Raw genomic sequence first — 12,299 nt, forward strand, 5'->3', positions numbered from 1 at the left:
GTAAGAGCCAGATATCGCAGAGCGTCACGGCCTCGCGTCGCGCGTATACTGCCGTCGTTTCTCCGCTCGGAGAGAAGCTCTCTCGGGTGCGCAGGTACACGAGCTATTTGTTTGTTTATTCGCTCGATCGCAAAATCGATTTGTAATATAATTCTGTAATCGTTTTTTTGGTTTAATTGCACATGTTTTCGACGTAAACGATTCGTTTCCAAATTGCAACGCGTATTCCAATTTATTTATCAGTAATTCGAAAGATAAAAATTCGAATAAATGCCCCACGTCGGACGAGTTAACTATCGGCTATAAAGTTCCTGTTAATAAATTCTAACATCCACGCCTCCTCCCCCTAAATATAACGTAATTCTCGAGCTAAGAACTACACGTATAACGATCTCGGAAAATATTACATACACACACACACACGGGGCGACGTTCCTTCGCTATGCGAATTTAGTTTCCCCTCGAGAAATTCATTGTTATTCACGCGCCGCAGGATTTCTCCGAAGCTCGACGGCGCGGGGAATGCGACTGGAATTAAGGGCGCGACTCGAGCATCAACCCTTTGGTGGTATAGCTCCGATTCCACACAGTCTCTCTCTCTCTCTCTCTCTCTCTCTCTCTCTCTCTCTCTCTCTCTCTCTCTCTCTCTCTCTCTCTCTCTCTGTCAAGCCGCCTTTGTCGAGCTCCGCGCGTGCTTCGGAATTTCCGAGGAGTAGCTGCATTAGTGTGTGTGTGTGTGTGTATAGTTTTCCGAATTTTCCCCTTAGTTTGATCGATGACGTGTGTACTTTAAGCACACGAGCTTCCGTGAAGAAATTAGTAGTGCATTATGTATACCGAGAACGTCTAATTAGCTGCGAGTATTGATTAGCCAAAGGCATAGGATACATCTGTAATTATATACAGCTATAAATGGTGTATAGTGTGTGCAGATAATCAAGGGACTTACGGCCACGTGAACTTCTCGCTGTGGTCATTATACTCGAACTATGCGTATACTTGAAATATTCGGGATGCCGTCGGCTGCTTTAATTAAGCTCGGGCCGTATCGCGAAGTTCTTCAACAATTCGTCGCGTCCATTGCAGCGGATGACGCAGTGGTTTATAATGGACCGATAACACGCGATTAACTCTATGGACAAATCCTACGACAAAATGTACTGATCTCGAATTCTACAGACTCGACTTATTTTTCAAGCTCTTAGCTCGGAGGGGCGAAATAAACACGTCGCTTGCGACAAATTGCGACGATAAGAAAGTTTTTTCGGCACCGTGAACGCGATTGCTTTTTTTACAGTTGAATTAAAATGTTTACTCGATTCGCTCTTTAAAAAAAAAGAAAGCCGACGATATGAATACTCCTCTTCTTGGCCGTATCGGAGAAGTAATAGAGCGAAGCGCATAGCACAGGCGCTGGTATCTTTACACGCCCACGTTCTATCTGACCTCCCCTCTCTCTCTCTCTCTCTCTCTCTCTCTCTCTCTCTCTCTCTCTCTCTCTCTCTCTCTCTCTCTCTCTCTCTCTCTCTCTCTCTCTCGAGGAATCGCGTATAGAGGCTGATATCGAAAAAAGTCGAGAGGAGATAGGCGCCATCCTGTCGCGCTGACGAAGGCACTTATCTTTTCGGCTGACGTTCGAAGCTCCCTGTGTGTGTATATACACTGCAGCTATATGCACTCATTATCGCAATTTTTTTCATCTATTTTTAAACTTTTTCCAAATTTTTCTCACCGGAGCTTTCATCGCGCTTTACAAGCGAGTCGATCGCAAGCTCATATAAAAGGTATGTAACGACTCTGTTGAAGTGTCTCTCGCTCAAAGAACCGCCCCGCAGCCCTTTGCAATGCAAATTGAACCAATGCAGTCCGTCTCTTTCTCTCGACTCGGCCAGTTGTAATTGAGCAATTTTCATTGTCTCGGAAAAGAGGAGAAAGACGACGTTGGAAAGGGAAAACGAGTCAATCTTTCGATTCTATTAAGATATACTGGCGCCGAGTGAACGAATCTTTTTGTCTTCAAACTTCTTCGATGAAAGATCTCCTGATAACAATGTTTGTCATCTGATTGATCAAATATTTACATAGCAATAGTCGATCAATCGGTATACAGCAGCTGTCATCAAGTTACAGCCGAACTTCATTACGTATTGACAAACTCGAATCAATCGATCCCCTTTACAACTAACTACGGCTCCATCACGTAAACAAGCTGATCCCCCGTCCAAAGCCACAAAACACTTCAAAAATCGCTCGCGTCACTCCCCCCGCATATTAAACCGGAAGAATCTCATCCCCCCTCCCGGAAATCCTGTACGCGTTATTTTCGGCCCTCCTGGCTTCCTCGGCACGACAACGAGAGGAGCATAGTCGTCGCGTCCTTCCTTACGCTTGCGTTTTATTTCATCATTAAGCCGGACGTTCCATCTCCCTTCTCTCTCTCTCTCTCTCTCTCTCTCTCTCTCTCTCTCTCTCTCTCTCTCTCTCTCGCCCACTTGGCCTTTCGAGGTCAGAGAAGGAGAGCGCATACACAGACACAGACACACACACACACACACACATCAGCCCGGTAAACCTTTTCCGTATTTATCTTTGCGTGACGAACGAGTCGCCGGATCTTCGCCGACGAGTGCGAGGGACTGGCCTCGTAAATCTTGGGGTTTTACGGGGCTTTTGCAATAATCGTAGCGTATATTTTTTTTTCTGCAGACGTGCCGACGAGGGTGGCTTTTTTCTGTTGCTGCTGTTGTTGTTATTGTTTGAACGTCGGAGAGAGAGTGAGGGGGCTCCCCCGCAAGCGCGTATTATTTTTCGAGTGTCTATGAAATACAATCCGAATGAATGACGGTGTGAACGCTGCTGCCGCTTGATGAAAAAACACGCAGTTGTGTACACACTGGATTATATTCCGGGGGTGTGATAAATGAGTGAGGGATTTTTTTTCAGAAGGAAGCGTTACGCGAAGACGAAAGTCTCGCGTTAAAGAAGTTGAAGATAAAACGAACGCAATTTTCTAATCATATTACGTATACGCGCAGCAGCTCCCGAAAACGCAAACAGTAAGTAAACTTCGCTCGGGTTCACTCGAACAAACTAAACTCTCAATCAAGCAACCGCGAGATATTCCGCCTTAATGCATATACGCGCGAGCTATTCCATCCACTCCAATTACAGCGAAAGCTCGTCGTCGAGATTTCTGCCCTTTTTTCTCGAACTCGTCGTAAAAGAAAAGCGCGTGTGCGTAATTCGTAAAAAAAAGAGAGAGAGAGAGATTGTATAGGGGACTTGCTTATCCCGGCGTGACGAAGCGTCGTCGCAGCGGCAGCGTCGAGCCACTCGTAAATCCCGCCGGGGTTACGAGCTTTTTGCAAGCTCCGCGAGTTAACGCTCTCAGTCCCGTTGTCTTATCGCCGATTTCGAACGGGATAGCTTTGTGTTTTTCTCTCTCATTTTGTCGCATTCTCAAATATTCGGAGCAGCGAATAAAGCTCACGCGCTTACTCGAGCGTGATCATATACCCAATCGGCCTCGAGCTTCTTCGCTCTTCTGTTAACTCTTAACGAACGAACAAGAAGACGCGCTCGCGAGAAGAAATCGATTCTCACACTCGCGAAGCTCATACTACACAGCAGCCTCGTATACGAGGAAACAACGGCACAGAGCTCGTTATGCAATTTCTACCGCACTGCATCATCATCAACATCGTTTCCGCAGCCGCAGACGGTATATCAGCGCGAAGCTCGCCCTCGTATAAAGCAAATTGGAGAATGAAGTGGCGCGCACGTTTTCAAAGTGTCTCTGGCGTGTGGAAAGGAACGAGAGCTTTTTTCTCAAAGGGACTCGCTGGGAAAATGCTGTTCCTCGAGTTTCGTTAAATTACGCGTTTTGCTTTGGTACTTTTTCGAAAGGCGGTGTTGAAAATTTGAAGAAATCGTTACGACGTGAGAGAGCTTTTCTCTATGGAAGGATAAGGCTTATCGCGTGATGTACGAGCGGAACGTCTTTAGAAGCGACAATAGCCCTTTGTTAGATGCAGGTTTAAAAAAAGAACGAGTTTCCGTCGATTATATGCACCCGATGTGCGATTTTATATAACGATTCGATTCTCGGATAAGCTTTACTTCCCGCTAATGGATTTTTTCAATTAACGAGGTCTTTAGCCGCCGGTGAACTATGGACGTATTATAAAAATGTATATCGTTACATACGGTAAAACCGGTTTTTTACGCTGCATTATTGATGAAAATAATGATCGGACACGGTCGGACAGACTCTACTGATATAAACGAAAGCTTCAATGAAACTGAGCTTTCGCTTTTTTTCTTCTCCGGAAGTTGCCACATCCGACAAACAAAGCTTCGGAAAAGTCTAACGAGGGGAATTTTTCTCGCGGTATTACATAGCGTCGGTTGGGCAATTGGCAAGCATCGCCGTCGCGACAAACCCAAGTCTCGTCTGCCAATTTTCCGCTGACGTTAATCGTTAATCACTCTATTGTCTTTCGTCGGCAGACTTTGCTTTGCACTTCGTCATTGGCTCACTTCCGGTTGATCAACCGCTTCATTGAGAAGTAGCCGGAGGGAAAGCTCTCTCGTTATTTCTCAGAGAGCTTTTTCTCCGAGGGCTTCTTTGATGAGAATTTATTCGATCAATTCTATGCTCTCTCATAACGGCGATTGCGACGTATGATTGTTTTCTGTTCTTCTCTGCGCGACTAGAGAGTCGACGAATTATTTGCGAAAATTCTATTATAAATCTACTATACTGGCGGTCGCGAAATTAATCACTGGGTTAGCTATGCACTGGCTAACTGCATTTCACTCTCGATAACACGTGCGGCGACGGCCTTATATCATACATGAAATCTAAAAGCTCCATAAATCATCTGGCTTTAATTTTCCCCGCCGAAATCAGAGCTTTTATAGCCGAGACATAAAAGCTCCATATTGGTATCCTCCATGGCTAGAGCGAAGATCGCACTGTGCTCTTGTTTTTCACTGTATTCGCTCATAAAACGAAAGCTAATCCTCGTGTAATCTTCCATACCAGCCACAATTTCATACAAAACTTCGACAGATACTTGCCGATGAAAAGCTTCATCACACCGGGGGGAAATCGCGCACACGTACTGTAGCGCGAAAATATCGACGAAAGAGACACTGACCCGAGAGTCAACAAAGCGGAGTAAAGGACAAATACACACGACGGCCAGTGTGTGTGTGTGCGACGTCGTAAACAATATCCGCTCGTTCGACACCCTATTCTACGCGCGGGAAAGAAAGGGCTGAAAAGCTCTCGTAGCGATTAACTCAAAGTTCGAGTTCAAAATTAAAAAAAAAAATCCTACCGTGCTCGTCCCGGCGCTCTAGGCCGGCCGGGTGATCCCGGCAGCTCGCAGTACGGTGTCACCGCCTACAGTGCTTGCGTCTCCCTCCGGACGTTCCTCTCGCAGCAACGACGGCAAAGCTCTTCCTATACTCGCACTGAACGACGACGTGTGTCGCAACTCTCACCACCTTATCCCGAGCAGCGCACTGACTTGGTCCGACTCGTCCGGATCGACGTCAATCAAACATCCCCGCGCACTACGAAATAGCAGCAACGATCTGTCATAATCGCGCACGACACTCCTTATACTTCTTCGCAACTCCCGGGAGCGCAAAAGCGCGCGCAAGTGGATACAGACGGGTGTAGTCGTCCGCCCCCCCGGCAGTAGAGTAAGAGAGAGAGAGAGAGAGCAGCTGAGAGAGTATAGACTTTACACGGGTTGGGCCAAAAAGAGGGAGATAGAAGCTGCGCTGCTGCTGCTGACTGCGCTGAGGTCGACGAGAGACTGGCGACGGAGCGCTCGCGCCGGCGGGGCTTGGCCGCCACTACACAGCCCCCGCCAAGTTAGTGTACCGCTGGCTCTCCGCCGGCGCGGACTCGACGCCGCTTGGGTACTGCGCTTTGCGAGGAATTTGCTGTAGGACGATTTTTTAATTTTTTTTTTTTTTAAACGAGAGCGTTTGTCACGTTGGGAGGGAGCTTATACACAGTGGGTTATGATTGACGGCGAATCGTAGCAGACGAATTAATCGTAAAGGGCGCAGGTGCGCAGGCGCGAGTGTATACGAGAGAGAGAGAGAGAGAGAAAGAGAGAGCGTGTATGAATGGATGGGCGTGAAAGAAATTAGGACTTTGATATTTCTCCGCGGCTGACAAGTGGCAGCAGAGGCCTTTCCGAGAGAGTCACCGCACGTGTGTGTGGGAGGAATTTTCACGTTTCTTTTTTTGCTCGAGTGAGCGAGTTATTCGGATGAGGAATGGGAGAGGGAGGGACTACGGACGAGGTTTTTTGAGAGTAAAGAAAGAGGGATGGAATGTGATTCGATTCAATTATATAGGTTAGAATTATGACGGCGTTTATCCGGGCGCGAGACACAATACCTGAACGAGAGTGAGATTCATCGATCTATTCCTCATGCGCGTTTGAATTTTATCTCATTTACAAACTTCCTGTTTACCATTCCGATCGATCCTCTTCCGCGGCGATCATGTATATCCCCCGAAAGTGTAATTTTAAACCCCAAAACAAAAGTCGGCACAGTCGCGCGCGCTCTTGAGTGTGTTGCAGATATCCGCGCTCGAACGAGAAACAGAGTATTCGGCAAACGCTTGCGCGCAAGAGAGAGAATTCGATGTTGTCGGTGCGCTCGCGCGCAGTTCTTGGCGAGGGCGTGGTCGCGGCCCGCGAGGACATTCTTGGCTCTCTCCGGCAGCCACTCCGCCGAAGAAGAGACTGCTGGGAGAGCTTTTTTCGAAAATAAGAGCTTCGATAGCGACGCGAGAGATAAAACGGAAATCGATATAGGCTCTCGTTATCGCAGCGATAAAGTTGTGTTACGCGACTGTTATTTCGCTATTATAGCATCGACGCGTTATTAATTGATTTCCGATTCACGACTTTTCAATGCGCGGATATGCTCGGCTCGTAAATCAGGAATTCCTCGTGTGTGCATATAGGTAAGCTATTACTTCGGAAGCATCAGCCGTGTTCAAAAAATAATCCGAGACCGCGCATTTGTAAGCGAATTAAGCTTATACATCCCCCGTTCGGTTATACAGCCGTTATTCAAATTCGGCCGATATAACGTATCGAAAAGCGATCGATATACACCCAAGGATCATAATATACTCGGTATATATGTGTGAAGAAAATATCTCTCGAACAAGGGTTCGGTTATGTGCCCTCATCTCAGCGGAGTACATAACGTCTGTATATTGAACATTTTTTTCGTCCCTCCATTATACGATAAATATTTCATTCGGTAACGCTTTTTTCATGGACCTTCAAGCAACGCATATAATACAGCCCATTACGCGATAAATATCGCCGAAAACTAGAGAAAATTTCGCGAAATCATTCCGCAGCCTCTATAACCGCGCGTCGGCGGAGAAACAAAATCCCGGCTAACAAACAGAGTAAAAGTGTGTATATACAGCGATCCGCCCACGCATAGAGTCGTAAAAAGTCTCGGCGCAAACTTCGTCTCTCGAACCGATAGCCTATAGCACACACAGCGTATCTCTCCGTAGTGTGTGTATGTATATGTGAAGAGAGAAAAGATGATCCGATCCCTGCGGTCCATTCGGCCATTAATCCGTGCGCGCGGCAACGAGATAAAGGAAAAGTCCGCGGATTTAACGGCTGCTGCTGCAGCAGCGGCGGCTCGTCGCGAAACTTATGTAATGATACGTATAAATGTGTGTGTGTGTGTGAGTGTGTATAGCAGTTAGCCGCCAAGCCGGCGCTCCGCGAATTCCTGAGAGCGCGGAGGCGCTGAAAGGGAGCGCGAGGGACGATAAATAGAGCGCCGAGAGCTAGTAGATACGGCCCGGCAGTGGGCAGACGAGATGCTTTTGAAATTAAATAATAAAGTAAATTTTCCTATGCTTTATAGAAATATTTACTTTTTAATAAATAACCGCCTCGCCTAATTAAGCTTCGGGACATACAGTGGGGCGAGCAACCTAATAAGCACTAAGATGACGACGCCGGCGGTTCACGTCGCGGACAAGGTTAAGCGGCGACCCTCGTCGGCATCTTCCTTTTTATAAATAGCCCGCCGAGGCGTATATAAAGAGACCGTCTGATGATCTGCGCGCGCTATTGGCTCTGGTTTTCGGAAAGAATTTGCGGCGGCTGTTATCGAATGCGATTAATTAATTAATTGTATGATCCGATACATCTCGTTGTTTTATTTCAATTGTCCCGGAAATAGGCGACCTTGAAGCGTTTGGAAAATTAGTATACTTCGATATTCCGATCTATATTTATCCTACACGACAAATCACTTTCGTTTCTCGGTACACACACACACACACACACACCAGGACAGAGAGTCCAACAATGCATTTCACTATAATTAGTTCAATGTCAGCGCTCAGTCGCGATCTCGTAATGGTCGGCTCTCTCTCCCTTTCTTATTGTTTAATCCGACGTGGGAAAACAATTACAGATACATATATAGGTGTGAAATACTCAGGTGTGTGTAAAAAAGCGGTAAACAAGCGCAGAAATCCCGGCAAAAAAGACGTCGATCGCCGTTCACGGAACTACGAGCGAGTGTAAGAGCTTCTGGCTCTCAGCCAGAATAAAGCGAAAAAATTCCTCGCCGCTCTCTCTTTCTCTTACGGCGATATGCCTTTTACGCGCTTTCTCGTGTCGGTAAAATGCCCATGAGAACAATGTCCATAACACATACACACATACTTGTTGTGTGTGGGTTCGCTCGTATAAACAAGATGAAAATTTGATAACAGTAAGTGTATACGGGGGGGGGGGGGAAAGAAGCATAAAATATTCTTTTGGCAAAAGAAACGGCCAAAAATTCCGAGAAAAACAAGCCCGCATAAAATTACCTAAAACGTCTCGAAACGCGCGCATCGGGCATTTCCGGTCTCGCTGCTCGTTCGTGCGTCGTCGATTCGCCGCGAGTTATATTAATGCAAAGCTCATCAATTGGACGGTGATCGCATGACGCACGAGAGAGGAGAGATTTTTCGTATACATCCCTAGAGACTCGTCGGGCGCTTATATCTAATACAAACAGCGATTATGGTCGGCGCGTTCTTTTCGCGCTCTCGGGAGATAAATGCGAGAAATTAAGAGTTAACTTTTTATTATTTTCTTGTTTTTAGTAAAAAAAAACAATCTTTGTAACAAATATATATTTATAGAAAATCATTTTAGTTTGGCGAAAAGATTGCTTTGTCTAAAGGATATAATATAGTGTTACACATAGCAAAACTATTTTACAATCACATGTCACGAAAAATTAATCAAAAATCTTTTTTTTATGCTTCATAATTATATATACACACACAGCGATTGATAATTTCAACAGAATTTGACATGTATAAACATTTTGCGAGTGTGATAAAGATTGAGTTGATTTTTAACGTCCACATATATATATATGTGTGTGTGTTATATATATATATATATATATATATATATATATATATATATTTCGAGTGAATCTCTTGTGAGAGAGCAGATCATTATTATACACATATCATACAGTTAAAGTAGTGAGACTTTTAATGCATATACATATATATAATTATAAAAACGTTTTTCCAAACATGTTCCTTGATCGCTTTTTAGGGATCATTAGAACCGAGTCCTAGCTCTTGCACTCGCTTGGTGGTGAATCTAATCTCTGACATACTTGACGGAGCAGGTTTTTTAGAATCAATATTTGATTGTCTATCTCGTGATCCAGAGTGATGGTCGGTATGAAACTGACTCTGGGATCCAAACTTTTAGTTAGGTCACCGAATCTCTTCAACATTTTTCTTCCTTCCATTGACTTTGAACATTGCACTATATCCTTCAGCTCGTCCATTCCTTTGGCACAGGTTTCCAGAATTGCCTGTGGATGCATATTATTGCTTATCATGCATTCCACCAACTCCAATCGCCTCCTAGAATTAAGCACTTTATGTATCGCACACGCATGAATCATATTTGCTTCGCATTCGGTTTCCCCATGCTGACACTTGAATTCGTAGTCGTCGCTGGTAACTATTGTCTCAGCTTTGCCATAAGGAATTAGGTTTACGTCAATGTAATCTTCGATTTTGTCAAAAGTTGGCTTCAACTGATGCTTGATAAAACTTCTGGAATCAGGGCACAATGCTTCGTAAAAAACTGTCACCACAACAGGCTGAATTTGCTGCTTTTCAATCAGCTTCTCTAATTCACTTTTTTCTGGCGTAGCTGATTTCCACAAATTAGATATCTGCCAAAATATTACTAATACCAGTACAGCCATAAATATTTTAATCAGCAGATTGTACGACCTCATTTTGAAGCAATATAAAAGTAATATCTGTAAGTTCCAAATAAATTAGCACATTGCTCAAAGCACTTTGACTAGATATCTATTCACTATCTTCCTTGGTAAAGTAACAAGAATGCGATGTACAAAATATCAATAAGGTAACCTATATTTATAATAATCACACTTGTCCAGTATTGTTGCCTGTTGAATTCCTCAACTTAGAATACTTCAGTAACCGTGAAAAACGTCGAAATCACTTGCAAATTGATCGATCGATAATGACTTGAATGTTTGTGCACCCTTCCTTGTCATTAAGAAAAACCTGCAAAGCGTACAACAATCAAATAAGCATATGCTAAAAAAAAGAAGGTTTACACAGGCTGAATCCGACTTGTTTACATTACCTTTAATACTGATCTTTTAGAGATATCGTTGACTATCCGCTTTCTAAGTGTACTTGTTCGATGGCAGAAACGCAGTCAATCACATTTTCAAAGTGAGATGCAGAATCTGAGAATAAATTTCAATTTTAAAGACTGACCTAACCTATGTCTGACCGCAAATACGTTGTGTTGTCGCAGCCCCCCCAACGGCAAGTGTTATCGTGCACTTGCAGTCTTGCAATAATTACCTAGGGTTTTTTTCTCAAGTTACCATATACAACCTGCCGAGTGGTCGGATCAGTGTTTTTCCTTATTATCAGAAGCCGCTATATAGACAAACTTGCTTTTAAAATAATATAAGCAAAGAATTGAGATAAGGTTTCGAATACACTTTATTTTACAAAATCAATTACAAATATTACGAATCGTTCCCAAAACTTCAAAAAATATTTATAAAAAATAAAATATACGTATTGTTTTTAAATTACTCGAGGTAACATGTTGCATTATGATTACATTGAGTTTTTTCTTGTTGTCAATTTCAAAAAATAAGCATACTCTACGTCAAAATTTTGTAAATTTTGTAAAGATAAAACTAATATGAAACAAACTTATAATAATATAGCTATACATATTAAATTGACTTCTAAGTCTGATAAAAATGAACATATTAGTTTCCTTAGTATGAATACCAGAGAATATCTTACTTTACACCTAGTCTATTTATTCTAATAGAAGAATTGCCTGCGCACAAGGGATAGATATTCTTCTATATTCGCTAGACATCTTCTAACTACGAGATTCGTCGTCAATCATACCTTTTGCTAGTCGCTGCCATCTCTAGATTGAGCTTGTTTATGTGACTTTCACACACCGCGCACATACCTGCGGTATTCGAACTTTTTATTAAAAACTAAAATCTACATATGGCATCACGAATGGACAATTTATTGAATGACTATAGGCACTCACTTGAGAATTTAGCTGCGCGTTCCTTCATCGTCATCAGTTCGTTTCGTAATTTAGTCAACCTCTTGTTCATGGCAGGTTTCATATTCTTATGTTTGCTCTTGAGATTGTTTAGCGCCGCTTCCACAGTATCCTTATCGTACTCCAGTACAGTTATCAACTCAGCTAATTGCTCTTGCTTCGTCGTCAGTATTGCCTTGAATTCCATCGCCTCTTCTTGAATCTGAGCTAGTTCTAGCATATCTTTTCTGGCGGAAACTGTAACAGAATTTTGAATCAGGTATACTGATATGAAAACGTCGCTTGAACACTACCTTCAAGCACAGCGGCCACAGCACTCATTTCAGTTTTTATATCCTCGCCTTGGTTTTGATTCATGACAGATTTTACTATTAGTATACTGAGACTTCTGAAACTTGTAATATCATTATTAATATAAAATATCGTTTCAAATAATAATACTGCTTTTTAAGCGACTTTGTCAGCTATATAGACTGTATACTTGCCAGATTAATTTGAAAGACTAAAATTTAACTAGAGTACACAGAATTGAGATTGCTATTAGTAAAAATTAAAAAATATACCCGTATACAATTAAAATAAGTCGATACTGACTTC

At 43.3% G+C, this 12,299-nt stretch overlaps 3 protein-coding genes across 4 annotated transcripts in view; all 3 read right to left on the minus strand.

Moving 5' to 3' along the window:
- LOC100123063 (receptor-type tyrosine-protein phosphatase kappa) overlaps positions 1-5,848 on the minus strand; it is an 86,378-nt gene extending 80,530 nt beyond the window's left edge. For both annotated transcript variants that reach the window (XM_016988376.3, XM_008211917.4), the window contains exon 1: positions 5,346-5,848. The gene's annotated coding sequence lies outside the window, so the exon portion shown is untranslated. The remainder of the gene's footprint in view (positions 1-5,345) is intronic.
- A 3,402-nt stretch (positions 5,849-9,250) lies between these two features.
- On the minus strand, positions 9,251-12,288 carry LOC100678476 (protein bicaudal D-like). Its single transcript, XM_031930607.2, has 5 exons — positions 12,266-12,288; positions 11,996-12,090; positions 11,685-11,939; positions 10,734-11,597; positions 9,251-10,651 (listed from the first exon to the last, which is right to left on the minus strand). Exons 2-4 carry the CDS (start codon positions 12,057-12,059, stop codon positions 11,521-11,523), a joined length of 396 nt encoding a protein of 131 aa, XP_031786467.1. The 5' UTR covers positions 12,060-12,090; positions 12,266-12,288; the 3' UTR covers positions 9,251-10,651; positions 10,734-11,520.
- LOC100123053 (GILT-like protein C02D5.2) lies at positions 9,670-10,353 on the minus strand. Its single transcript, XM_032599651.1, has one exon. It carries the CDS (start codon positions 10,351-10,353, stop codon positions 9,670-9,672), a length of 684 nt encoding a protein of 227 aa, XP_032455542.1.
- Positions 12,289-12,299: the final 11 nt, after the last annotated feature.

The sequence above is a fragment of the Nasonia vitripennis genome, chromosome 4 (assembly GCF_009193385.2).
Source record: "Nasonia vitripennis strain AsymCx chromosome 4, Nvit_psr_1.1, whole genome shotgun sequence".
NCBI lineage: Eukaryota > Metazoa > Arthropoda > Insecta > Hymenoptera > Pteromalidae > Nasonia > Nasonia vitripennis.

Excerpts from the sequence above, each read along its gene's own strand:
- LOC100678476 (XM_031930607.2), bottom strand. The coding sequence starts at position 12,059 with ATGAATCAAAACCAAGGCGAGGATATAAAAACTGAAATGAGTGCTGTG. Across the intron at positions 11,940-11,995 it reads TGTGGCCGCTGTGCTTGAAG|TTTCCGCCAGAAAAGATATG; the intron begins GTAGTGTTCAAG and ends ATTCTGTTACAG. Across the intron at positions 11,598-11,684 it reads ACGCGCAGCTAAATTCTCAA|GTATGTGCGCGGTGTGTGAA; the intron begins GTGAGTGCCTAT and ends CGAATACCGCAG.
- LOC100123053 (XM_032599651.1), bottom strand. The coding sequence starts at position 10,353 with ATGAGGTCGTACAATCTGCTGATTAAAATATTTATGGCTGTACTGGTA.